The sequence below is a fragment of the Cygnus atratus genome, chromosome 2 (genome assembly GCF_013377495.2).
Source record: "Cygnus atratus isolate AKBS03 ecotype Queensland, Australia chromosome 2, CAtr_DNAZoo_HiC_assembly, whole genome shotgun sequence".
Classification (NCBI taxonomy): domain Eukaryota; kingdom Metazoa; phylum Chordata; class Aves; order Anseriformes; family Anatidae; genus Cygnus; species Cygnus atratus.
In genome coordinates, this window is record NC_066363.1 from 35,315,497 (window position 1) to 35,342,911 (window position 27,415).

A 27,415-nucleotide genomic window follows, 5' to 3' on the forward strand; every position below is an offset into this window, starting at 1 on the left:
ACTGTGAATGAAATTCAATTTTCATTGTAAATAACTGAGGTCACAAAGTCTGCATGGGTGGAATTAACCAGTATTAACCTCTTTTCACCATCACTTTTTATACATGCAAGTCCAGCGTGCTTCAATCATGTAATGTTGCATTTTTATCAACCCCCCCACCCCAACAATGGTTACCAACAAGTTATATTGTCTTGCATGTTCAACTTATTTGCGGCAAAGGTTTGCTTTGGCAAGCTGTGGCTACAACTGACAACCTGATTTTCAGTTTTCTTAAAGTATTTCAACATACCAAACAGCAACATTACTTTCCATTTTCAAAGTAAAGGTGAGTCCACAGAGGGATGTAAATTAAAAAGAAAAAAACACACTATCTAAAAATTAAGGAGCAGTAATTGACCAATTCAGTTTTTATTCAGAAATGCTAGCTGTATTAGGTCGACTCGATGACACGTCTCACTGAACTCATCAGCAAAACACCGATTTTCATTTGCTTTAACTGTTATGCACCAAGAAAAAGAAATCAAAGAAGTTTAACAGTAAGACAACAGGAAACTTACTCAAATGCTCCAAGCTTTCAAGACTTCAGACATCCAGTAACTTAGTTTTTGCATGCTACTACCCCCTAGAGTTAATGCCCATTCCCAGTAGATGGAAATTAAAACATTCACGTGGAAAATGTAACATACATAATTAAGGAACTTTGGAACCTTGTTGCAAACCTATTGAAAAAGCATACACATCAAACAGAAAGAATATTCCCCTTTGAAGTACTTTTTCAGTTATGTGATGTGAATGTGGACTTGTCAACTGTAAAGAAAACTTCCATTAACCAGAATCTAAGTTCCAGGAAAGAAGGCAAATTCCTAATCAACTGGTCAACTCATTCTGCTGGAAAGAGCAAAATAAAGCAGATTTTGAATGTCTTCATTTTCTGCTTCCGTTGCAGCCCACTGGTCACCTATGCAAGTATTTCAAATTTCAACTTAAAAAACATACAAAAAATATTTTTGAATCATTAAGTAGTACTTCTGAGTTATATAAAGAAGGTTAAAGACGTCACAGTTTTACTAATATTAAGCATATACATTTCAAGTTTAGAATAAATTATGTAAGCAATACATTCCCAACCGGAGCTCTCCCAAGCTCATGCTTGTTTTTTTCAGAAGATGCAGCTATCAGTAATACAGTTCTGGTACAGCAGGAACTCTTTTTTCCATTCCGTCTTTCACTATTGATGCTAAAAGCTCTTTATAGGTAAGAAGGATAAAGTTATTGTCCTAACACATTTTGATGAACTGTCTTGTGGTTAGTTTCATTAACAGGAAGGAGGAGATATTTTTAAAAAATGATAAAAAACATAGCTTATTTTAAATCAATTTTGTCCAAAAGCAAAAAATAATCAGCATGTTTCATGTGTAGCACTGTTTCTCCCAACAGAGAACAGGTGCCTGTGTTCAGAGGTACAAGTTCTGTGCATACACTTGCCAAGTTAACGTGGTTTTTAAACCCACCTCAAAATGGCGTGTTTCAAATCATGGAAGGTCTAAAAGCTGCACATCAACGTTATTTAATGTTAGACACACACTAAGTTTTATTAAGCATTACACTAGAACTATTTTGGTATAAAAATACTTTATTTTAAAGCTATGAAAGTTATAAAAATATGTAGTTAAACCTTCAACTCACAGAATGTTTGCTATTTTAACATTAGTAATTTGTTTCTCCTACCGAATCTGGATTTTATTCGAAAGGTTTACAAGACAATTATTACTATCATTTAAAAAACCCAGCATTACAGGGAGCTGTACTAATTGTGATATTTTATCAGTATTCATTTAACCTCTAGGTTTTTTTTAATGAAGGCAGCAAAAACAACTATTTTCTGATGATACAGAATTTCTTATTTCTTGAAGCGTTTCTGTGGTTGACCACTTCTTCATTAGTTACCTGCAGCATGGCACCTTCCTGCCAAAGAAAAAAAAAGTGTATCTGAAGATGTTTATCACATATGTCTAAACCAAATTACCAATAGGGGAACTTCAGCCATTTTTTTAAAAAAAAGTAATAAGCAGTTCACTGGTGTGTCTAACACAAAAGGAACAGGACTTTTGTTAGCTGAGTCCACGTTCTTCAGTAGGTAGTAGCCTGTCAAAGGCAATGGAACTTTGAAGTTAGGGTGTGGGCATTTTTTTTTGTTATTGTTGTTTTTTCTTGGTGGGTTTTGTTGATTTTAATTTAAAAAACAGATCTAATAGAGTATGCCACCCATACTCTGAATAACTCATTAGTTGGTGAGTTTTCATTAATTTGAGGAGCAAACATCGAATGCAATTGCGAGTAAGGCTGACTGAATTTGGCACTAAGGTTTATTAGCTGCAAGAACTATAAAAAATGGTGGAAACCTCATCATTCTAGCCAAATTCCAGATTAAGTAATTACATTATACACTCATAAAATACCACCTGCAGTTTCATTTGAAGTTTTCACTTCCCCTCCTAAAGAACTGCTTATGCAGTTGCTATTATAAGAATGGACGACACATTCCTTCACAGAGGCAGATGTATTCTGTGGTGCAATTTTTTTCCTTACACGTAAACAGTCTAAAGTTACTTGGGAACCTTCAGGATGAAATGTGTTATATAAAACAGATTACAGTAGACAAGACACATAACAACATAGTTCATTTTCAACAGCACAGAGCTACCTTCATTGCATTACCTTGCAACCACCATAATGCATAGACTCCCAAGAAAAATAAAATGTTGCAGGATGCAAAAATAAAGTTGTATGATTTAATTAACTTGTGACCTACCATTTTAACTACCAACACCAGGGATGGAACCCTTGCAAAGCTTTACTAATGGACACTTGCAGGTCTCATTTGTTCAACTGTAGCAGAGTACAGTGGCAGCAGTCTATGCTTGTCCAGGGTTCATATCATAGCTAGATTCCAGTAGGAAAAAAATATGTTAAGTAGCTGAAATTAACAAAAAATTTGTTTGTAAAAAATTTAATAATACAAGAAAACAGGATTCACAAATTTCTCTTCAGTTGGTAATTGTTAACTCAATTTATTGCTATGTTAAACTACATAATGATAATCACTATACTGAAAGAATACTGTCATATAAAATTAGTTTCTCATTTTTGGAACATTAAGAAAGGAAAAAGTAAATAAGATCTTACCTAAAGAAGTTTAACTGATGCTTAGAACTAGTTTGCTCTACACCCTCAGCCTTCGTTGGCATCCTTATAACACTACCGTAGTTAAAGCTTTGCAGAAATACAGCGCAGCTTTTTAAGACTGGCTGAACTTAGTGACGTTTTCAAGAGTTCTCTTGTACTAGACCTGTGTCCCTGGAAGAGTACCTCGCTGGGGATATTTCCTTTCCTTGCCATTGAAGAAGCAGCATCTAAAAGATCTAAAAACGTGTTTCTCCTTGCAGAGATATCCCTTAAGTTATCTAGATATTTAAATCTGATCATTTACAGACAACATACTTTTTTTCTGACCAGCATTTAATTTTACATGTACAACAATAGCTTTATATTATTTGTGGGACCTTATACTACCCACTCCTTGCCTTATTTTACAATATTAAAAAAAAATCTAAAATTACACAATATTTCCTTTAGAATTATTTTATTAAATCATAAATGTACAACAGCTTCTTAACTCTACACACGCACTTAAATTTTTAAAAGGAAAACGTTATGTCTTATTACACCATGATCCTGGCTAATAGCTTTTCAAAACTTTGAGAAAAATCTTAAAAAAGGTTTCACATGTCACCTGAAACTTACAAATTTAACATTATCAAAGGAATGCTTCTACACTTACAAAGACCACTAGAAAGAAACAACAATTAAAAAGCTAAGAAACTGTCTCAAAGGCATTTTTACAATCCTTCCTCCACAGTAAGGTAATGTTATTAAATAATCCAAATCCATTCACAAAATGGCTCTCTGCATCTGCTCTGGTGTCTTCTGCCATATCACTGCATATTTATGCATGACTGAGATAAGTGTTTCCTTAACATTGTTATTTCGATAACCTGAAGCTGTTCTGTTACCTCTGGGCTCTCATCCTCTCCTATTTATACAGTGAAGCCTGTTTCAACAGAAGTAAAGAGTAAAAAAAATAGGTTATGAAATTATTCATCTAACCATTTTTTAAAGGAAAGATAATATCCTAAAAAGCTTTTAACTCCTGCAGCTACTCTCACGAATCACTGCAATTTTAGCACTTAAAAACATACTTACCCATGGCAAGCTTGCAGAAGCTCAATAACGGCTCCTCCCTCCATATCCACCACTTCCTCCACTGCCCCCTGGACCATAGTTTCCTGCAATTACAGGAAAACAAGCAACAGAAGAGTTACATCTGTACACTTCTCAAATCAAAAATGCTTCTGATCACTCTATCAAGATTAGCATCCTATTTACTTCCAGAGATATCCTACACAGATTTTAACATTTCACTGTCTGCATCTTACTAACACCAAAAAACTGCCACATGTTGTAATCTTAGAAGATTCAGCAGGGCCACATGTAATTTGATGCCCTATACTGTCTTGAGACCAAGAAAGGGTTTCTTCTTTCAGTTTCCATTTCACAGGCTTTATACACCATATTAAATAACATTTAGACAACTGAAAGCAGGAAGTGACAGAAAAGAAGTGGCACTAAAACAAAAGGGAAATGGGAAAAATCTCAGGAAGTTTGGTGGACGTTAACTGGAGTATAGAGTAGACCATGAAGAGTATGCAATAAAAGCAAAGATAAAGTTTTCCTACAGATCTTTACAGATCGGTATCTGTAAGACATGTTGTAATAGTTGGGGGGGAGGGAGAGGGATGCATTTTCCCCAGTACATGCTTTACACTCCCAAGAACAATAAAAAATTGTAGCCAACTCACATACTACACAGAACAAACACAGGTATTGTGCATCTGTTTGTTGTTGAAGAATCTAGCTATTTTTACCCATCAGTCTTCCCTCCCACCTCCCCAAAGAGCCAGAGCTTGCCCACTCTGTTTGGCTCGAAGGCACATCAGGACACAAACAATACCTCCACCATATGGTCCCCCCATGTTCCTGCTGCCACCAAAATTTCCACTCTTCATTGGACCATAATTGGATGGCTGCTGGTTGTAGTTTCCAAAATCATTGTAGTTTCCACTTCCGTAATTGCCTGCATTATCAACACAAGAGAGTAGAAATGCCCAGATAAGCTAAAACACGCACGGAATTACCTCATTATTATACATTTAAAGAAAACACAAGATCATACAATGATTCCAGCAGCATATGAAATTAGCTGCCTTTTTTTTTTTTTTTTTTTTTTTTTTTAACTGTTTGGAAAGTTGATCTTGCTAACCCCACCCACTCTCAATCTCAAATCCCAAATCTCAAGCAACTTGCACTAATTTACAACTGAAACACTCTATCCTTTCAAGCCAGTAGGTTACCTCCTCCATAGTTGTCATAACCACCTCCATAGCCCCCACCCTGGTTGCCATATCCAGGTCCTCCTCCACCGTATCCTCCTCTTCCTCCTCCGTAACCAGGACTGCCACCGAAGTTGCCACCTATGACAATACAATCCTTTAAAATAAACTTTTCAGTGTAGAAGGCAACCCGATTCTAAATGGAGGATATGTTTCTGTTTACAAGTCTACAGAGGAAGAAAAGGGTGGTAGTTTTATGAAGGCACATATCCAACTCCCACCCTAACTGAATTGTGAATAAAACCCGCTAGTCAGACTGCCTAAAAGCATCAATGAAGAGACTTGAATCTCTTTTTTCCAGACAATTTAAGAAATGCTGCCATTCTAAAGAAAAGGGCATACTTAGTCATCAAGATGCATCTTTATATGGCAAAACCACATGGTTATAGTGTGAGCCAACAACTAGGTGTGCTTCTTAAAGCCAACAAAATAGCTTTGGCAATTGAAATAAGTTTTATATGAATAGTAAGTGAATGTATAAGCATTTCAGAATGAAGAAAAAAATTGAAAAAAAAAAAAAAAAAGCAAAAACAAAACCCCACAACAGAAGTAAACTAACCTCCAGGTCCCCCACCATATCCATTATACCCATCACCAAATCCACGGCCACTCCCATATCCATCTATTGGAGGAAGAAAAAAAGATCATTTGGTACAGGTGAATTTAAGTGAATTCTTTTGTTATCCAACCCCTATGACCTTAAGAACCAAATCTCACAAGCACTTGGTTTAGAAAAATGTATGTGAAACACCTCATCTAATCATTCCTTTACCTCTTGCATTTATAAAGTACTGAGTTCACTTTGGACATAGCATACATCCAGTTAGCTTTCACATCATTTCCGTGTTCAAGAAAGAACCCCTCCACCATAAAGCTCATGAGTGCTGCATATGATTACAGACAAGAAGTCTCTAAATTCCTTAGCAGAATCATTGAGTTTACGTTAATTTTGGCATTTAATAAAATGCTTTAAAAATTAGATCGCTTGAGTTACATCAATAGCCACACAGTCAATTTGCATACTATGCAAGAGGTCTGAAAGTTATTTAAAAAAATAAAAATTAAAAAAAACACAACACTTCAGCAGTTATAGCTGCATTTAAAGTAAACAGAAGTAGCTTACAAAGTTACCCAAAACCTGAAGGATGGTGTAAATGAGAAAAAAAGTGCTACAAACATGCCTGTCTTACCAGCTCCCCCTCTGAAATTGCTGCCAGGCCCCGGACCAAAGTTGCCACCACCTCCACGTGCATCACCAAAACCAAAGTTCCCTATTAACAGTTGAAAGTTTTAAAGCAGTGAAATCACAGGAAGCGAACACAAAAATGAACTATAAAGCGCTAAGTGTTACTTGCACATACCTCCTCTCCCGCTCCTAGAGTTCTGAACTTCCTGCATTTCCTGTCTAGAGAGAGCTTTCCTTACTTCTGCATTATGGCCATTGATGGTGTGATACTTCTGCACTGTAACCACAAGAAATAAAATATGATGAGCACTGAAATACTCATCTGGAAACAAACAAGAATTGCCAACTACCAAAAATGAAGTAATTTCCAAATTAATCCATACACTTTTCATCTAATCGTTTTAAAACCCTGAATACCAAAAATATATTTAAACAAAGAATCCACTAATTATTTAAAATACGTGTTCCCACCCAACTCAGCAGAACTATGGCACGGCAAATATTCATGCACTTAAAAACTTAGCTTCACACAATTACCGTGACTGTAAACGTTACCAGATGGAACAGTGACGTGAAGATTACTCACATACGATTTTATCCACAGGATCATGGTCATCAAATGTAACAAATCCAAACCCTCTCTTTTTACCAGACTGTCTGTCAGTAATGATTTCAATAGTGTCAATTTTTCCATATTCCTCAAAGTAGTCACGAAGGTGGTGCTCTTCGGTGTCCTCTTTAATACCACCAACAAATAGTTTTTTCACAGTGACATGAGCACCAGGTTTTCCAGATTCCTGTTACAAAAATACTCCAAATTACCACAAAGAAAGGCCATTTTTTCAATTGCTATTTTGCCAGGATTTCAGGCATGCAATACTAATAAACTAAAACTTTCAGACACTGAGGTTGCTCTCTTACAGTGTATGTCCCTAAAACCTCTTTGTAGGGTGGAAGGCAATGCTTTTACTCCCCCAACCTGCATGGAAGTTTTAAACACCCTGATGAAGACACACATTCAAGTGCTATTAAATGCCTAAAGGTAAATAAAAAGCCTTTAAGTAGATTGAGAGAAAAATGTGCAACCAACTACTTGAAAGAACTGAAGGCATCCACTAACTGAAAATTAAAAATCGTGCTCTGGTTTAATTAAAATGGAAGTGCACCAGATTCCTCTGTCCACCTCTCCATCAGCAGTGAAGCCCACATTCCACATTTCAACAAAGCTTCAACTACAGCAAGTACAGTCATGCTCTTTAGTCTCTTCAAAATACAAATACACAACTCCTCACATTCCTTTAAAAAACAATAGAATTAAAAAGGAAAAAAGCGTTTTGTTTTGAGCATGATGTTCAAGCCACTGCAGTAGGTAAGTATGACAGCCCTAAAGCTTGTTAACAGCTTTGTGTGTATGAACTTTACGAATACTTTATGCGTACATACACTGCTTTAATTATGATTTCCCAAATACTAATTAACCCTGCATTCTTCAGGGAATGTAAAGAAAACTGGAATCGCTAATAATAGTAATGGTTGTGGTTGTTTCCATTTTCCCTGACCTATGGGGCACTTCATTCAATTCCAGTTCATCAATCGAAATACATTAAAAAAATGGTTCAAATATTATGCGTGAACTGGTTAAATCCTCCCAGAGCTCTGACAAGGCAGCGAACAGAAGTCACCTAGAATCTGTACTTGCTCCTGAAGTATTTCTGTGCCCCAGTAACCCAGCTGAAAAGCCTACAGGTATGCTATGCTGCTTTCCTGTGCACCCACCTAATTTATAGCCTGGAGTTTAAAACCAAATATGCCTGAAGCAAAAATGTGAGTAGTCCCTAGATTGATTTTGAACACTACCCCTGGGGAAGGAAAAAAAATTAAATAATTTCGGCACTATGCTCTCTATTTTTGGTCACTTCAGTCACCTTTGAAAAATACCCAGAAGACTGACAGGAGCTCATTAATTTGAACAGTAATCATTCCAGCGAAGAGTTGGTTTGGAATTTGCATAATTACATTCAACACGTTTCAGCTAACAATACTTTCCAGGCCCCAGCTGCATCCCTTGCAGACATGATTCATAACCAAAATAACTAAGAATTTACTATAATAATAGAGGTTTATGTAATATAGTCAATTAACAAACCAAATGCATGGGAACGGTGCCCTAGCCACACCCTTTAACCAAGAGTACATAAGCCCAGACAATTTCAAGTAAGAATGAAGTGTACCTAATCTGACCAAAACAGAGGTTCATTTCTCAAAGCACAAATATCTGCTTTCAAAACCGTATTTACCTCTCTAGCCACAGCTCTCTTAGGCTCCACCACCCTTCCATCAATCGTGTGAGGTCTTGCAGCCATGGCTGCATCAACTTCAGCCATTGAGGAGAATGTTACAAAACCAAACCCCCTTGATCTTTTGCTTGCAGGATCCCTCATTACCTAAAAACAATGAACAAGTTTAAACCACATCTACATGTCTCATGTGAAGCCTAAGAGTAACAATATTTGGAGAAAACATACAAACCTAATTCGAGTATTTCTTGGTTTCAAAATACAATTATATATGAAGCAGCAAGCTATCAAGGACACAAGCAGCACTGCTTAGCATCACAGAAATTCAGAACATCGCTAATTCTCTACCAGTAACTCAGAAACACTGCCAACAAAAACCCCACAGCAGCGATGCGTGTTTAGATTTATATTTGCTTTCTCTAAAAATCAAGCATTTCTTCCAACCTCCCTGAAGAGCACGCTTAAAAATTGGCTCATGAAATATGGATTTACAGCTTCCTGAACAAATTCAGTGGAACGACTTCTGCAATAGAAGAAATAAACATACAGAAGATCCCAGGCTGCAGAAAGCCATCCTCCCCCAGGTTCATGGGGCTGCTTACCATGGTATCAGCTTTCTACCAAAGGTTACAGATCACACTGTTGCAGATGCAATCACGCTCTGTGTACTCCCTAATTAACTGCAGTGTCATCGCTTGAAGTGCATTTTGAACAGTTGTAACAAGTGGTTGAAGATAATGAGAGATTTTACAAAAAACAGACTGTGAATGCTTGCTAATTTTACCAGCACACTTCGCCAGAGGAAACCTGCACAAAGCTTTGATACGTTGTTACGTATGAACCAACTGTATGTACACTGAAGAAAACTGCACGCTTTCTTTGTTAAGCTGTTCAAAAAACAACTCCCCATTTTTACAATTTCTACACATTCCATGTCACTGTTGTGCATTAATATGCCAAACTTACCACGCAATCTGTAAGCTTGCCCCATTGCTCGTAGTAATTCCTCAAGCTTTCCTCTGTTGTTTCAAAGCTTAAGCCGCCAATGAACAGCTTGCGGAACTGCTCCTTTTCCCTCTATCACAGAAAAAATGATTACATTAATATAATTTACAATACTTGCCCTGCACCAGCATAATCAGACAGTAAGTAAGACTTTCTTAGAAGTCAAAAACTTTCACTAAGAGACATTTCTCAAAATTAGGTTCGGCTCTTCAAAGCGTTCTACCAGTATTCAAGAAATTAAGCAATTTACACAATTCTCTGGGTCCAACTTTATGAAACAGATCTTAATAATGCGCTTCTCTTCCCATCTCTCCCTCCAAATATTAAAAACGAAGGGCCAAATTTAAATATTTCCAGGAGAAAAGTCCTCTCAAAGACCGGTATCAGACACCTTTTAAAACCCCATTGGAGAAAAAAACGCTCCGAAGTACCAAAGCGTCCTCATTAGAAATAACATAAATCCATTTGAACTGCCTCTTTTTATTCCAGATAGCATTCATTTTTAAAAATCATTATGGCTCAAATTATTGCACATGGATACTATTTAACCAAACCATTAACAAATATGAATAAATATGGCTAAATATGTTCTCAACTGGGTCACTGATTCATATCCCCTCATTAATTATTAAAATGAAGGAAGCTAGACCACCTGTAAAATGTATTTTGCATTCTGAACCAGAGTTAGTGCTAACTGCATTCCCTCTCAACATCGGGGCTATCAGAACTAAGTGGAAACATTACATTTCCCTTTTGGGTACAAAGTATGTTTTCAATAAAAGACTATTACTTTTCAGAGCAATTTTCATTGAACTTATTCAGCAGAACTACCTACAATGACAATTGTGTCATTTAAAAAAGCCCAAGACCAATCACAAGCTATTACGTTTACTATTTTGTATGCAATATTGTAACACAAAATGTCAACCTTCCAACCCTCTAAAAAATTATACTAAGGAGATAGCACATCACTGTAAGCAAGAATACTACTGTATCATAGATTTCACTAGTCCACACATCAAATACCAAACTAAAAAAAAAAAAAACAACAAAAAACACCGAATATTAACCCCCTTTCACAGAACATAATAATTTCATCGTCTTGTTTGATAAGAGTCAACTGTCCTGCCAGGTTTAATCCCAAGAGAACTCAAATGCAAAGATTATGTCAGCTTCATACTGGTTGGTCACTCTTAAAAATGAAGAACATTTGCCTTTTTTTTTTAAAAGTAACATCTACAATGCAAAAAAAAAGTGCAGTGTACAAATGCTTTCAAAAGCATTAAGCCAGCCCACAGGAAGACCAACATGGTTTCTGAGGTTGTTAAAGGTAGGCATGATGTAAAAACACGTAACATGGAAGAACACAATTACTAGAGACAACATCCGATCAGTTTTTGTTATTGGCCTATTACCAGCTGACACGGAACTCAACCGTTATAAAATCCATTTTTCCCCCTCCAATTAACTATTGCATTTGAGAAAATTTGATTTCAGTATCACTTAAAAGCACGACATCCAACAGCAGATTCCAGGTATTTTTTCTTCTAAGAAACACACACGAAGCTAGTAGTATCTCCTCACTGTGCAGATGACTAAAATTAGATCGGATTGAGTTTTAAAGCAACAAACCCATGCTTTCATATCATCTCCTAAATGGAATAAAGGAAAGCATGCTGCATACCACACTTGGACTTAAGTCACACCATCATTTCTCGTTTGAGCAGACTAGCAGAGAAATTTTAAGCAACGATTGCTTAAAATGCCAAAAAACCCGCAACTAACTGTCAGAAAACCTCTCTTTAAATTGCTCCAGTACAACTGCTTGAAGATTAGGGACTACTTTATAGTTTCCTAGGCCCACAAGAGACACTTTTCCCTATAAAATCAATTCCTTTATGTCTAATAACAAAACTAGGATACAAAAACGTGAAAATCAGGCAAATTTAGAAGGCACAGTGATTCTTCCAATAAATATTACTTACTTTTAAAAATAGTAATTCAATAGCTTCAAAAAGTAACGCCATCTTTGAGATGACTGTAACAACTACACTCACTTTTTAAAAGGCAAACATATACCATGCATTACTCATAAACATTAAACAGAGTAGCAAAACACTGGGAAGTTTCTAAGAATTCATACATCTGTCATAGAGCACATGCTGTACCCGAAGCAACATCTAAACACACACATCTGAACGTGGCAAAAAGGAAATTCACTGCTTCTTAAATGAAATCTCTGTGCGACAATATCCTAAACACGCTGTTCCGCTCATACACACGCACAGCTGCTCAATGGAGAGGGACTGTCTTAACCGTATCAGTTTTAGGAGGCTCTGACTACAATCTGGGATTAAACTCCCACTAGGGTCCAGCAATCTTTGATAATCCTAAATTTACGCTGAACCGGTAACATCCCTGATATAAAGTATAATTAAGCCAGTCCCTCTCAGAATCTCGATGAAAGCACTGAGTTGTTTTAAAACAAAAAACAAAAAACACCACAACCCATTACCCGTTTCCCACACCCCCCAGTATAAAAGCTGGAAGAAAGACCTCCTTAGAAGTTTCCATAGTACATGCTGTGGCAGGAACAGAACGAGAGAGAAAATGTTATGAACTCCTTGGCATCTTCATTAGAGTTTGTGTTAAACCTTCTTTCGTAGCCTTAAATCGACGCTTCACAGAACTGGAAAAACGTGAAGCCTTTACTGGAAAATTGACCATCAGAGCAATAAGATGCATTTCACGTAGTAGTAAGGCATGCATAAACACGCCGAGCTGTCCGCAGAGCTCTGCGGAGCTGGGAGCTCGAGTAACCAAAATGGTTAACGGCGAGAGGTGGGTGGGATCTCACAACAGCTAATGGCCAAGCCCGCCAAAAGGCCGGCAGGCCCTAAGGAGGAAGGCTCTCCCGTCTCTTCAGCCCAGGCAGTAACCCCGCTGCCCCCCTCAAGGGAGCAGATCCCCGCGGTCCCGCAGGCCGGCTCCCCCCGCAGCCCCGGCGGCGGCTCCGCCATGTGGCGGCGCCCGGGCCGGCAGGGCCCCGCAGTGGGCGAGCAAAATGGCGCCCGGCAGCTGCCGCCGCCCGCAGCCACGGCGGTGCGGCGGGAAAGCGAGCAGGGAAAAAGGGAAGGACTGCGGAAACGTCGACCCCAGATGAACCCCTGGGGCGGCGGAGAAACCCACCGCTGCGGATCTATGCGGGGGGAGAGCCCGCAGGAGCCGCTCCCCGCTCCGCAAACACCCGAGCACCGCAGCCCCCCCCCCCGGCCTCCCGCCGCCATTTTCCCCCTCCCCCTCGCGCCGCCATTTCTTAGCGGCGCCACCGCGGCCCGGCCGCGCCTCGCTCCCTGACCAGCCCCCGCGGCCGGGCCGGGAGCCACCGCCAAATTCCCGAGCCCGCCGCCCGCCCGCAGATCCACTGCCGCCTCCTCCTCCTCTGAGGGCTGCGTGGCAGCACCAACGGCCGCTTCCAGAACCTTCCTCGCCGCTAACGCTCCCCCCGCTGCGGGAGCTCCGCTCCGCTCCGAGCCCCCCCTCGTCCCGGGGAGGTTCGCTCGGTGCCCTCCTGAGGAGCCGCTCGCCGCCCTGCCCACGTACCATGTTCTTCATGGTGTCGGCGTTCCTGCCCGGGAGCACCGCGCAACCCGTCAGAAATGGCCGCCTGAGCTGTTACGTAATTTGAAATTGAGCTCCGCGCACTGCTAGCGCCCTCCTCCTCCTCCTCCTGCCTTCCGATGGCTCGGTTTAAAAAATAAATAAAAAAAGCTCGGATCTGGAGCTTAGATATCTCCGAAGGGGCAGTGTTTCTGTGTAACGCCCCTCTGTGTTTTTATCACGTAATAAAAAGTCATCGGCTCCGCTAGGAATGACCGTCTCCGGAATGAGCCGAAGGAGCCGTCGTCGCCGAGCTCATCCGCTTCGGCACCCGCCGGAAAGAGCCGAAGCGCGGCCGGGAGACCATTCGCCTCGCTTCGGCAATTTCCGGAACTCTCCGAAGCGGGCCAGACGGCCGCTCGGCAATTTCCGGAGAGAAAACGCCGCAGCGCCCATAGACCGCGCAGCCCGCTCGGCAATTTCCGACGGCGGAAGAGACCCGCGAGACGCGCCCGAGCGGCTCCGAACCGGCTCGGCACCGCGTGCCCCCCCCCCCCCCCCCTCCGGAAATTACCGAAGCGCTACACCTCAGGGCGGGGGGCTATAATTAGCCGCAGGGGGCTATAACGCTGTTTTACCCCCCACAGTGCCGGTAGCGCGGCCCCTTCCCCTCACGGCCGGGCGGGAAGAAGCGGTACCGGCCCGGGAGAGCGCAGCGGGGGGGCGCGCCGGGCCGCTCCCTCCCCTCCCTGCCTCCCCACACGCCCCGCGACAAAGGGTGAGTGCCGGTATGGCGCTGCGGCCGCCCCCCGCTTCCTCCTCCTCCTCCCCCCTCAGCCAACAGACCCCCGGGAGCCGCCGCCGGTGCCCCCCGAGCCGCTCCTCAGGGCCCCGCCGCCCTCCTCGCCTCCCTCACGGCGCCGGCCAAAATGGCGGCGGCCGCCCCGCGCCGCTCACCCAGTCGCTCTCCCTGTCGCCGCGAGGCATCTTCCTTCTTTTGGACGCCTGGCGCGGTCCTGCGCTCGCCCCCCGTTGGAGAGACGTCTTGGCCCCCCTCCTGTGCCGGCGGCGACGACGGTAGGAGCTCGCAGCTGGCGCGGAGGCGGCGGCGTGCGCTCTGCCCCGTCAGCCGCCGGCGCGCACTGCTCGCCCAGCCCAGCCCCGACCGCCGCCGCGCCCGCCCTGCGCCGCCGCTCTTCTCCTCCTCCTCCTCCTCCTCCTCCTCCTCCTCCTGCTGCTGTTGCCGCTGCCGCCCTCCCTTCCCCCCCCCCCCCCCCCCGCCTTCCCCCCGCCCCCCGCCCCAGCCCCCTCGGATGTCGCTGCCGCCGCCGCCGCTCAGTGCGCGCAGGGCGAGAGCCGCGAGGAGACGGGGGAGCGGCGCGGCCGAGCACCATTGAAGTCTGTATCCTTCAGCTCCCCCCCCTTCCCCTCCCCTCCGCGGCCCCCCGCCTCGGGGCCGGCACCCCGCTTTCCCCCCCCCCCTTTTTTATTTTATATTTATTTATATATATATATATATTTTTTCCCTTTCGGCGGGATCCGCGGCAGGCCTTGGGGAGGGGGAGGCAGGGGGGCGGCCCCGCGGGCTGTGCCGCGGGGGAGGCAGGAAGGAGCGGGGGGGGGGGGACGAGGAGGAGGAGGAGGAAGAAGGGGGGCGCCGGGCAGACAAAGCCGGAGCCCGCCAGCGCCGAGGGGCGGCCTCCGCAGCCCGGCCTCCGCCAACAGCCTCCGGCCGGGGGAAACGTGGCGGGGTGGGGTGGGGGGGCCCCCGGGGTGCAGCACCCTCCACACACACTATTTCCCTTTTTTTTTTTTTTTTTAATTGTTATTATTTATTTATTTTCCTCTCCGTTAGCGCTGTTGGCTCTTCCCCTTCCCCCCCCCCCCCCCCCCCCCCCGCCTTTTCTCCTTCCTTTCAAACGGGGACGAGGCGAGCCCCGCTGCGCCGGGGCCCCCGGAGGGGCCCTGCTCCCACCGCCCCCGGGCCTGCCGGAGGAGAACGGGGCGGGAGTGGGGAGCCCGGGGGGCTTGGCTGGCCTCGGAGGACTTCTCTCTTTTGCCTTGCCCTGGCTTATGTGGAATTCTTAAGTTTAATAGTTGGCAGTGGGGCAGGGACAATGCACGCTGAAAGAGGTGGCCGGTAATGAGAAATGCCGTGGAAAAGGGGATGGATTGTGGTCGACACAGGTTAAATCTGCCCAGGTTAAATCTGTACACCTTAGCTGAGCTAATTTTGGCGTAGGACCTGAATTCTTGTAATCCTGAGAATCAGAAGGCAACGTTACAGTTGCATTAAGAAAAATACTTGCTCATCAGGACTCACTACCACGTAAGAGTGATGGGTGACTCCGTTACACTGCAGATGTGTAGCTGCTCCCCACCAGATTCACAGTTAACACATCCAAGTGTGTGTTTTAATTAACTGCTAGAATCTGAACTCTAGTTCCATTGGGCTTAAGGAAATAAGCATCCCTGATGGTCCTCCCCCTTTTCCCTAGAAACATCTCTGTGCCTTAGTAGGCCTTGGGAAAAGCCTTTTTTCAACCATATGTACCACTTTGTCAGTGTCAATTATCCTGGCTAGGTAAAAGTGTGTTGCTGGGTTATGCCGGACAAAGTAGTAATCTACTTTTTGTTCTGGATTTAATCCGTGTTAGAAATGTTATATGCAATGAATACATGGGGGTTGGAACAAGGACCATGCTTGTATTGGGATGCCTTTCTTTGAGTAATGTAAACTTCCTTTTAATTGTCATGCATTTTTCTAGTAAAAGCTCTGCAAGTCTGCAATAAAAATGGCCTCCAATAAAACTACATTGGTAAGTTCATGCACACCTGAAGTATGTAAGGATTTAATCAACATATTTTTCTTCAAACTTATAACTTGGCATCTCCATTTAAAAGATACATCCACATCTCCCCTCCCCAGCATTGTTCTGACCAAAAATTCAGATCCAGAAAGTAAGGCTACTAGAAAGGACATTATCTTTGGCTTTAACAAATCTGCCATTTCTGCAGAGATGCATTGGGAAAAAGACAAAAAAAAAAAAAAAGGCTCTGCACAATTTCATGTGTCCTACAGTAGAAAACACTAAGGATTTTTTTAGCCTCCTTTCAGGATACCATGTAATTTATCGTATATGTAAAAATGAAATGAAAGCAATGTATTTGTTTAATTTCTTCTAGTTTATTCAGGAAAAACTAATTGTCTGAGAAAAGGTAGTCCTTACAGAAGAAAAATAACTATTGGGAAATGATGTGGTGTAGTTAAGATGCCCTCTTAAATGATTGTTAACAAATAACAGTTTCTTTGAATTTCATAGGAGCAGAGATTATCAGATGCCAACCCCTCCTGGACCTTTTTAATGATGCATTCATGGATCTCAAGTCCTGTAAAGCTTTGCTTGATGTTAAAATACGAACTTTTAAGGGCAGTTGGTTGCAAAAGTTGATTTAATTGCCATTTAATTAATTATTTTATATATATGTGCATAGATACATGCACGTGAAAGAACTGAAAAAATAGAGCATGAGATGCGTCCAAGGTTGCTTGAGGCAGGGAGCTAAGGAAGAATGCATATACACAAATCACCATTTGGGTAGCAGAACAACTGACTTGCAATGCGCTCAAAAGGCCTGTTCTTAAATTTCCTAAAATGGTTGCTAATTGACCCAGATTGAGGCACGTTAAAAACTTGCATCAACTCATGGCTTCACAGTGCAGCGCGGTGCTTGCTTTACATGATATGATAAAAAACAGCTGTAAGGATTTCATCAAGATGAATGTCTGAACTTTATGTCAGTAATTGATTGCCCGCTTTTCCCTAATTTGAGGAAGTGTAGTGGTTAGCCAGCCCAGGGAGGAGGTGCCTCAGGGATGGGGAAGAGTCTGTGAATGCAGTATTTTTAATATTTTGATGTTGTTCAGGGTTTTGCTGCACAGGTCAGGAAAATCAGTTATGGTTCCCATGGGAACCGTAACTAATTCTGCTTCATTTTGTAGTTCATGCAAAACTTACATATATTAGGGGATAGCTCAGCTCTGGAACCCTAATTCTGATTTTGTTACCTCTTGTATCTTGAAACACTTCACCACAATGTCATGTCAGCGTTCTAATATTGCCCCTCAAAGAAAGAGCGATTATCCACTGAGGAACATCTGTATCTGGCACACGTAGCTTCTGAATGCAGAGTGGGAAATGCGCCACAGATGAGTATCCAGCGGTTAAATGCCCAAGTTAAGTCTCAAAACAGGTCACCCTAAAGAAGGGACTCTTCAGGGCTCTATTGGACATTTGTACCTTTTGAGTCAGCTAGTGCACTCACCTGTTAGCTGAGATTTACATGGGCTTGTATAATCTCAGAACTTAGAGTTCTTTAATGAACGTTCAATATTTCTCCAGGCACTGCAGTTAGATATTATTTACTATGTTGGAAAGGCTCAAGAAGAGTTCGGAAAGTAGTGCTGTTCAGAAGATGTAATTAAACCCCTAATATATAAAACGAAAAGCAACGTACCCTTGACGTTGCTTTTGCTTACTGAACTTCAAGGAAAAAAAAAAAAAACAGATCCGTAATGTTCATTTTCTTCTATGGAAGATTATACAGATACTTAAAGTCTTTAAAAGTTTTCAGAAATGAAGAGGTTACTTTCATACAGAGGTCCAAACCATTTAAGTGACAAGAATGAGTGAAGCTGAAAACAATATTAGAAAACGGTCTTCCATTGAATTAGAGAATTTCAGTCCAACAGGCAACACAGATTGAGATGTTCTACCTGTAGCCTGCTTGCTTCATTGCCAATAATTAGTATGATAATACCATGCTATAGTGAGTCTGTGTCACTTTTTTTCCTGCCTTTTTTTTGTTGCTGTTTTCTTCATCTCTACCCATTTCTCTTTTTAATACTTTAATTTCTTGAAATAAGCTGCCTTCTTAGATGAGTTGGGCATATTCATGTTTTTATTTAATTTTGGTCTTGCGTTCTTTTTTCATGTGCAGGCAAAAAAAAAAAAAGCCAGTGTGGTTGAGTTGACGCTTCTCAGACATGAATACTGTGTTCCAAAATACACCTGGAGTATGCAGGCAGTTAAAATCTAATTGGAAATACATGCTCTGTTTTAAATAATCCCTTCTATACTCCCAAATCAAAACAAGTGTCACACACGTTGTATATAGAAAATTGCTGTTTGAAAGGGAAACTTGAACCTTTTCCTTGCCTTACTTTGTTGTTTGCACCTTCAGTTTATGGGTTGCTAACCATAAAGGTAAAGGTATTTTGGGGAGGGAGAGGAAAAATTGATTACAAAAAAAGGAAGAGCACAAAGAGTAGGCTTTGGAAAGACAGAATCAGCTTCTTCAGTTTACAAAAAGAAGACAGTTTTCTTTGCGTCTAACCGATATTTTTTTCTGCCTTTCACCACATCAAGACAGAATTCTGCAAAGTCTAAAAATTAGTTTCAAAATTGCTTCACAGTATTCGCAAACTAACCCACGTTAATTCTAGAGAAGGCTAGAAAAATGCCATAAACATCAGTGATCCTACACATCAGAAACAAACAAGCAAAAATCATGGAAGTGCATTAGTGAGGAGGTAGTTCTCATTTAGGGTGCTGCATGACTGTATAGTTTTTTTGGAGCTTAATAATGCTCCCGTTAATTTATGGCTGCCATTTTAACAATTTCCCTATAAGGAGCAATCCAAAATGGCAACCAAACTGTTCTTGGTCTGTTAATGCTCCAGAAATGTAATATGACAAGGTTACAGACCTGTTCCAACCTTTTCAAGACTGCAAACAAGGAAATTCTGAAATGTGTCCTTCTATAACTATTAAATTGTGCCTTATTAAACTGGGAATGCCTTGAGGATGATGTGGATGTAATATTTATTTTAAGAACTTGAAGAATATTATTTTAAGTATCAAATGTAAACTTAAAACACTTAAAAGTTTTTTAAGTTAGCAAAACTTCATTTACATGTTAAGTGCTGTACTTTAAGTGTAGCTGTCTTAAAGTTTTGCACCTTTGTGACACCTGAATGTAAGTTACATCGGTGCGTGGCTAAGAATGAGAAAGGACTGCAGTAGTTGAATGCTCCTAGCATGCATCCTGGAGCATGCACCCTGTTCAATAATTATCACTCATTATTGAATACTTTGTTTATAGTAGCACTACATCATAAACTTTGCTCCCATCAGCTTCTCCTTTTTTTGGAAAACGTAGTAACCACTTTTTATTTTGAGTAGCATCCCCTTTCCGTTTTATGCATTTTCACAATTCCCTTATAACTTTTCTTTACTCTGCCTTACGCTGTTTCTTGCCCTCTGCCCTTTCACAGGCGTAGAGTTAACTTACAGAAGCTTTATAAAATTTCAAGCATGTAGCACTGGGAATGAATTTTATAAGGGGAGTGGAGGCACTGATTGTATGGACAAAATATTTCACCTTTATAAAAACTGTTGTTAAGTGTTGGGTATCTTGTTAAGTGACTGAAGAAAACCCAAAATATTAACATGTCTTGCTCAGGTTACCCGACCTCATGCACTAACGTGAAAGGAGTCTGAGCTTCTGGCTATAGTGTGAATAAGTACACCATTCCTTGCTGTTTGTTGACCAAAGTTGGATTTGGCCAGTGAAGTAACTGTGTAAAGCAGGAGAATGAATAATGACAATGTGAATTTCTTTTGTAGCACAAAATGGGAAAGAAACAAAATGGCAAAGGTAAAAAAGTTGAAGAGGCAGAGCCTGAAGAATTTGTTGTGGAGAAAGTCCTGGACAGACGTGTTGTGAATGGAAAGGTGGAATACTACTTGAAATGGAAAGGCTTTACAGAGTAAGGCATTCCCCGGTATTTTTTTCTGATACAATGCTAAATACTAACCATCTGTTTGAAATAACTGCGTGGATGGGGGCGTTGGATGATGGGGGTTGCGTTTTAAAGAGTGGAGAGGGGAGAGCATCCATAAACATGTATTCAAGTGGGGCAGTCAAGTATGAAAATAAAATAGACCATATCTAGCCTAGTGTTCATGCTTCGTAAAAATGCTCCAAGGTTCCTACTAAGTCTTCGGTGATCATTCTTTTGCCATTGTTCTTTGATTTAGCTTGTGTCAATATCTATCAAGCTAAGCTAGACTGACAGTTGTCATAATATAGGTATACTTATACATGGGATGGAACGAATGTTATTTCTGAGAAATAAATTTTGCAGGGATTCAAACTGTAGGCAGCTCTGAAGTAGTGCATTCAAGGCAGATACTTTGCTTATTGTTTACTTTTTTGAACTTCTCTCGAATTAGATGAATTTACAAAAGGAATTCTCTGGCATGGTTGCCTTAATTAGACATACCCGAAAGGTACCTGTCAGTCTCTTTCCCAGACCTTGTATAAGCACAACTGTGCTTTACCAGCTGAAAAAAGGGGATGCATCGCATGTTTATATAACCTAGCGTTTGAACATAAGTAGTTACATGTACAGCTACCTTATTGTTGTGTGTCTCGCAAAGCAGTTGCATTGCAACTTTCTGCAATTCTGTCACCTGAAATCTGCGCAAAGATGAGCGCATAAACAGCGGTGTGTTTAGTATGCAGGGGTCTGGTTTAAAGTTGTAAAAATATGTTTTAGTAACTGAAAAAAAATGTGTTGATACCTTGTTTGTGCTGTAGTACTGTGTCAGTATTTATACATGAGGATTTCTGGTGAAGTGCTTAATTGTTGTAGGAAATGTTCATGGGCAACTTAAACAATTATTTAATGGAGTACGTGCTCACTGGAGCATTTGCAGTAGCCAGCCCTAGACCTGGAGCTTTGCTATCTGTAGTCAATGAAAGAAGGGAGATACAGTTAAGCTCAGTGCTCAGAGACTGCTTTTGAGAGCATTTCTGGTACATAGAAGGGACAGTCTTTAGGGGAACCAGGAGGGGAGTCGGTTTAATTCAATGGGTAGGTTTTGGTAGGTTGAGAGTTGAATGTCTGAGCTCCCGCCAAGATCAAAGGACTTAACAGAGCTGCTTATTCTGTACCTTGAGTTTAAGAAGAGATGAATAATATTCTTCACACTAGCAGAGCTTACTTCTTTCAGTCGTCAAATGTTCAATATGTGAAGGTTGTGAAAGATAATGAGAGAGGCATCCTTAGGTTTAAGAAAGATGACTTACGTAATGAGAAAAAAATGACTTACTTAAGGTGAGCCATGTGGCTAGCTTTATGTTTCTCTTCTTTTCCTAGTTTTATATAAATGTGTGTATGTTTCAGTGCTGACAACACGTGGGAACCTGAAGAAAACTTAGATTGTCCAGAGCTAATTGAAGCTTTTCTGAACTCTCAGAAAGCTGGTAAAGAAAAAACAGATGGTGCCAAAAGGAAATCTTTGTCAGATAGCGAATCTGATGATAGTAAATCAAAGAAAAAAACGTGATTCTGTAAGTATATGTTTGTGCGCTAAGCTTTGTTTCTCCTGTGTCTCTTCCTATCTATCGAATCCCTTGCCCCCAAAATTCTATTGTGACTTGGAGAATTGGAAACAAACGTGGGTTTAAAACTGTAAAAATTGCACAGTATCTGGAACAGTTGTTGGAAATTGTAATGATACATAGTGGTCAATGACACTGTCAAAATAGTGGGTAAAAGATGAGTGCTTGACGTTCCTCTATATGACCAGAAGTTCTGACGTTGTCCCCTGATGCTTGTTGAATAATTAAAAGTAAGACTGGTTGAGAGTTACTGACAAACAGTGGGAAGTGGGTCAGTTTGTATTGGAGCAAAGTGCTCATGAATGGAACAAGGTGAAGTTCTGTTCTGGCTTTTGTATGATTAAGCACATGATTAAATAGGTAAGTGGGAAGATGGCAAAATGTGAAGACCAGGCAATTATTTAGATTATGCTGGACTTGATGGTGGAGAAAGTGTAGAAAGGGTGACTGAAGAAAACCTACCTTTACACATAAAGGTTTGGGTTTTGCCTACAGTTTAAATGAATGAACATGGTAAGTTTAGTGCTAGTAAGTGCGAAATAACGCACGTATTAAAGTGTGTTCAGTAGTTCCCATTTTCCTCTCTAAGCTTTCAAACTGTAGAAATTTGAATTGAAGCTGGTTGGCAATGGCAGTGGTTTACTGAAGACAGCTGTTGGATGTGCGCTGTCAAAAATGGGTGGTGTTCAAAGGCATCAGAAGGAATACTGACGTACAGAAAACAAAATATTATTTGGAGTATTTAAAGTCAGTTGTGTGGCTTGACCTGGTGCAGTAGTGGTCACTGTCTGAAAAGGATGTTGTGAAACTAGAGGAAATAATAAAGGAAACAGTCGTAATATTCTGTACCACGGGTGTGATCTCAGTGAGCCAAGAGGAGTTGAGGTATTCCCTGTGGGTGCAGTTGCACAGTTGGCTTAAGCCAAGTGAAGTACCCAAGTCTGTTCTGCTGAAAAGGATAGGTTCTTCCCACTGCCAGGACTGCGTTTTGGCTTTGCCCGTTTTGTTGCTTTTCATAGCCATCCTTGTCTTTTTGTCTACTATAAGGATTTTAGATTGCTTGTTTCATCTATTGAGCGTTCAGAAATAACTGCTAGAAACATTGATGTAGAATTCCTTTATTCTTGCTCTGCATCTGAACGATTTGGTCTGAAGACCAGTCATGAGAAAAAAAAAATGTCATCTTCAGGCAATTATTATATGTAATCATAGCTTTTGTAATTATGTAAGGCTGTATTTTGTTTTGTTCTGTTACGCATGCAGACAAATGCATGTATCTAGCTCTAAAGCCAAAATACAATTTTATCTTGAAGTAGATAATGATCTTCCAACTTGCTCAATAGGTTGATAAGCCAAGAGGGTTTGCGAGGGGTCTTGATCCTGAGCGGATAATTGGGGCTACGGATAGCAGCGGAGAGCTTATGTTCCTCATGAAATGGTGAGTCGTCCATCCATAGTTCGGGTCTGTATTACAGGAGGGCAGGCAGTTGGTAAAAAAAAAAACAAAAAAAACAAAAAAACAAAAAAAAAAAAAACAAAAAAAACCAACTTCATTTCAGCAGGCAGATGCTGGTGGTCTGCTTATTAACCTTGCGTTCTTAGAAAAAACAAAACTTGTGCAATCACTCAGTACTTACTCCTCCTTTCGTCCAGAACCAAAATGACTTTAGGTTCTTTTGGTTCAGTTTTACAGAAATAGAAATTTGAACGGGAAATTCAGATAAAATATGGAGAAAATGGTATTTGTATGGAAAAGATGGATCTCGGTAGTGTTCTTGCTGAGGGAATGGCAGGCCGAACTCCGCTTTTACATAAGCAGAATCTAGCTGCTGGATAGCCAACCTTTGAATCAAACATAGTGCCTACTGTTTTGCACGCAATCATGTGGATAGAAAGTTGGAAGCAACTAGTGGAGGAAGCTGAAATTGTGATGAAGAAACAATGTGAAGGAGGAGTTTGCCATTATGGGCCTATAACAGGGAAAAAGTGATGGGGGGAGTTCATGGTGTTGGGAGGGTAGGGGGAAAACAGTGCCGTTAGCTAATGTGTTGGCAGAAGACTTGTCTTTCTGCAGTGAATAAGTAGGGTAGTTTTTTTTCCAGCGTTGAGAATATAAGAGATTGAATTAGCATTTGCTGGGGGGCAGATTTCTTAAGGTGGTGGGGATGATAAGAATGGTGGTTTTCAACAGCCTTTGAGAAAGACATGGTTTTTTGAATGGTGTCAAACTGAGTGGTTTCCAGAGAATCGGTTTGTCATACAGCGTACCTGGACTGTTGAAGATCAGTGCATTGGAAGATTCTGCTTCCCTTCTGATTCTTCAAATTCTCTTTAGTATGTGGAACTCAGAAGAGTTGGAAAATGTGGATCATGACTTCAAATTTCTGTCGGGATAGTTGGCAGAATAAAACGCAAAAGAAAACATTAAAAAGGAGCATATTTTTGTCTAGTCCAGTTGCAATTGGTTAGTTTTTCCATAACTGATTGTAAGCAACAAGCGTAGATGTAAGTACGTAAGCACAAGGCTGATTTGTAAAGTCAGCATACACTTTAAAAAGGAGCCTGAAGCATGTCAGATTGGAATGTTTTTTCTGTTACCCCAAGACAGCACCAGGAATAGCAGTATAAAATGCAGCAAGTTACTTGCATAAACATTTAATACAATTTGGATGTAAATAGCACCTCTTAAGACTGATGCTACTGTGTGTTAAAAGTTTCACTTTGAATTTGAAGTTTTGATTATGCTTTAAAAGTAAAATTAGCAAAGTTTTACTTACTTCATTACGTACTGCAATTGGTAACAGTATGAATGGTTGCCTTTGAACAGCATTTTCCTTAAAATAGGAAAACCATGAGAAGGGGAAGAAGATATGGCTATGAAATCTTGCCATTAGCATGGAAATTATTGATAGCTGTTGTGAAAGAAATACTGAAAACTGATTTCTTGCCAATACTCTTCAGAATTTTATGATGCATAAAGAGCTGCTAAGTTTCTGTGAATATGTATGCTTCCTGAAACCCGTTGTTGTTAAAATAATTTAAAGTACCCTGGTATGAAAATAAGTTACTGAATTAATAATTACGCATTTTCTTAAATCCCCCTCTCCTACATCAGGAAAGACTCTGATGAGGCAGATCTGGTGCTGGCCAAAGAAGCTAACGTGAAGTGTCCTCAGATCGTAATCGCTTTTTATGAAGAGCGACTAACTTGGCATTCATGCCCAGAAGATGAAGCACAATAATTGTTTGCATTGCTTTTTTATATATATGAATATTAAAACCTGAAATTTGATTTATTAGCAATGTGAGAAACATACATTCTAACAGGATTCAAATTTGATATTTTTTTGTAGTAGTGTGTTTTGCATCAACAGCAAGTAAATAAAAGCTTTCTGCAACTTGTTTCATTTATCATGAGAGAGCATTTGATACTACTACTTCCTCCATATTAGGTAAAAGCTTTTATAAAACATTCATAAACTTCCATAGTTATTACCGAATCATAATGAATGTCTAAACAAGCTCACAGATGTTTTGTAGTCTTCTATACTATTGATGTGCATGTATCTTCTTTACCCAAACCTAGCCCTTAAAACCTGTAGAATCATTCTTTTTAGTATTTGGGATCACTTGGTCCCAAGAAGACCAGGTGAAAACTAACTTTGTAGTAATTTGAATGTTATCAGACTGTATATTGTTTACTTTATTGTAAATACTGGTGAACAGTGGTCAATAAAATAGTTTTATATTCTTCCTTTATACTGATAGGCTGTGACTCTTTTGAAGCGGTATGATATTTCTGAACTTTTGATATGTTAAGCTCTCAATTCGTAATGTATTTAACTGTAAGTTGTTTTTGGGGGTAGATTGATTAATATTACTCCACTGCTACTCTGTAAGGACAATATCAGACCAGTACCAGGCTTTGGTTCTCTATATTTTTGGTGAACAGTGCCTGAGGTATAATTTTTTTTTCAGTCAGGAAGGGCCAACTTTTTTGTGCTGTGAAATGAATGTGCTTTGGTACTTGTTTAAGTCACAGATAGCAGCCATGCGGCCTGGGTATGGCTGTCGGTCACAAGGCCAAGTGGCCTCTGTGGTTGTATTGGGGGAACAAAAAAATGATCTGTTGACAGCATCAGCCTTTGCTCTAATTTCAGGTCTTAATACAGGGCTATACTAGCAACGGTTCAGGTAGAATTATGCTTCAAGCAGTGGCCTGAAAATACCTACATAGCCCTCTGCCTTTAAAGTCTAATATTTTAATCAAGATTCTAAGTCATATACTTTAAACAAGATTTTGTTTCTCTTTCTGATTGAATTTTAAAACGAGTTTATTATCTGCTTCTTGTGGAATGCCCTCAGAAGGGCCAAGTTAAGGGGTGGGGAACTCAGGAGGAGGAAAGTTGCCTTTTTCCACTCTTTTTCCAGTTGTCATTCCCACTTCACTAGCTTTCATCTGTGCTTGTTCTTTTATTTGTGTTCTGATTACTATGGCAGAGTTTGCCTTGAGCTTTGCCTCTTTGTATCTCGATGGCCATCCTTGTTTCAGAATTCCTCTTAGTTTAGAGTTCTGACTAAAATGATCGTGTAATGTGCTGCTGGCAGAGTCCTAGGAGAGATGGTAAAGATTCTCTCAGTATGCTTTCTTAGAAAGTTTTTTTTAAAAAATGTATAAAAATATTCCTGGAAACCTCACATGGTATTTTGAAGAGCAAATGAAGGAATTTAATCTATGCTTGATGTTCTTTTGATACAGTTTCATAAATCATGACTAAAAATACTTGTTCTCATGTAGTTTCAAAAGCCATTTACGTAGTGAATTAAAACTTGTAAAACACTTAATTGCAGTTAAACACGGGTGGTTGAACTGATGCTAAATTACCTTTTTAATATGTAACTGCCTTGTCAAGATTTTTTTCTTACTGGATTTGGGCACAGTTCAGTCACTATTTGTGGCTGTGGGAAAAAAAATTGCTGTCTGTGTTAGTGCAGGGGTTCCCTTACTCCAGTTAATGATAAATTTCACTGCTTGGCTAGCTTCTCTTGCCTCTTTGACAAATTACCCTGCATTTGTCATATGTGCAAGTCTTCTACAGAGTTCATGGCTTAATTCTTTGGGGCGTCTATTAGGAATATTAATACACCTCATGTATAGGATTCTTAAATCATTGCTTTTTTACCCAGTTGTCTGAGAAATAGACAGACTAAACAAGAATCCTAAAGCAGCATGCATTTTCCTGCCTGTTTCTTCAGTATGAAGTGGTTTTCAGTTCAGAGTCTTAAGGTAGTTATTTTCAAGTTTGTGTTTGATTGTCTGAACTTTGCAGTTTCGTTACATTGTT

General features: G+C 40.6%; 2 protein-coding genes across 16 annotated transcripts; one reads left to right on the plus strand and one right to left on the minus strand.

The window, feature by feature from the left end:
- Positions 1-385: 385 nt before the first annotated feature.
- On the minus strand, positions 386-14,831 carry HNRNPA2B1 (heterogeneous nuclear ribonucleoprotein A2/B1). 13 transcript variants are annotated; one of them, XR_004780271.2, is made up of 12 exons: positions 13,602-13,919; positions 9,960-10,070; positions 8,994-9,140; positions 7,283-7,493; positions 6,872-6,973; positions 6,692-6,781; positions 6,070-6,132; positions 5,472-5,591; positions 5,072-5,194; positions 4,264-4,346; positions 2,813-2,943; positions 1,621-1,965 (listed from the first exon to the last, which is right to left on the minus strand). XR_004780271.2 is itself a non-coding variant. In XM_035556501.2 (11 exons), the coding sequence occupies exons 1-10, from the start codon at positions 14,583-14,585 to the stop codon at positions 4,285-4,287; spliced, it is 1,050 nt and encodes a 349-aa protein (XP_035412394.1). In that variant the 5' UTR covers positions 14,586-14,815; the 3' UTR covers positions 386-1,965; positions 4,264-4,284. The 13 variants fall into 13 exon arrangements, 8 of the variants coding, with proteins under 8 accessions (XP_035412394.1, XP_035412392.1, XP_035412399.1 ...); XR_004780265.2 differs by lacking the exon at positions 13,602-13,919 and adding an exon at positions 14,556-14,777 and having other exon boundaries at positions 1,622-1,965; XR_004780269.2 differs by lacking the exon at positions 13,602-13,919 and adding an exon at positions 14,556-14,797 and having other exon boundaries at positions 1,625-1,965; positions 6,701-6,781.
- Positions 14,197-25,829, plus strand: CBX3 (chromobox 3). Of its 3 annotated transcripts, none has more exons than XM_050709245.1 (6): positions 14,197-14,376; positions 16,367-16,417; positions 16,922-16,990; positions 20,288-20,430; positions 21,853-22,019; positions 23,414-23,512. In XM_050709245.1, exons 2-5 carry the CDS (start codon positions 16,394-16,396, stop codon positions 22,013-22,015), a joined length of 399 nt encoding a protein of 132 aa, XP_050565202.1. In that variant the 5' UTR covers positions 14,197-14,376; positions 16,367-16,393; the 3' UTR covers positions 22,016-22,019; positions 23,414-23,512. The 3 variants fall into 3 exon arrangements, with proteins under 3 accessions (XP_050565202.1, XP_050565203.1, XP_050565201.1); XM_050709246.1 differs by lacking the exons at positions 14,197-14,376; positions 16,922-16,990 and adding exons at positions 14,885-14,996; positions 25,186-25,829 and having other exon boundaries at positions 21,926-22,019; positions 23,414-23,508; XM_050709244.1 differs by lacking the exon at positions 14,197-14,376 and adding an exon at positions 14,885-14,996.
- The last annotated feature ends 1,586 nt before the right edge of the window (positions 25,830-27,415 follow it).

Coding starts and splice junctions, on each gene's coding strand:
- CBX3 (XM_050709246.1), top strand. CDS start 16,394: ATGGCCTCCAATAAAACTACATTG. Junction 20,431..21,925: donor AAATGGAAAGGCTTTACAGA/GTAAGGCATTCC, acceptor CTGAACTCTCAG/AAAGCTGGTAAAGAAAAAAC. Junction 23,509..25,185: donor CTTATGTTCCTCATGAAATG/GTGAGTCGTCCA, acceptor CTCCTACATCAG/GAAAGACTCTGATGAGGCAG.
- HNRNPA2B1 (XM_035556499.2), bottom strand. CDS start 14,585: ATGCCTCGCGGCGACAGGGAGAGCGACTGG. Junction 9,141..9,959: donor GCAAGCTTACAGATTGCGTG/GTAAGTTTGGCA, acceptor CATTGTTTTTAG/GTAATGAGGGATCCTGCAAG. Junction 5,592..6,069: donor ATATGGTGGGGGACCTGGAG/GTTAGTTTACTT, acceptor GTATTGTCATAG/GTGGCAACTTCGGTGGCAGT.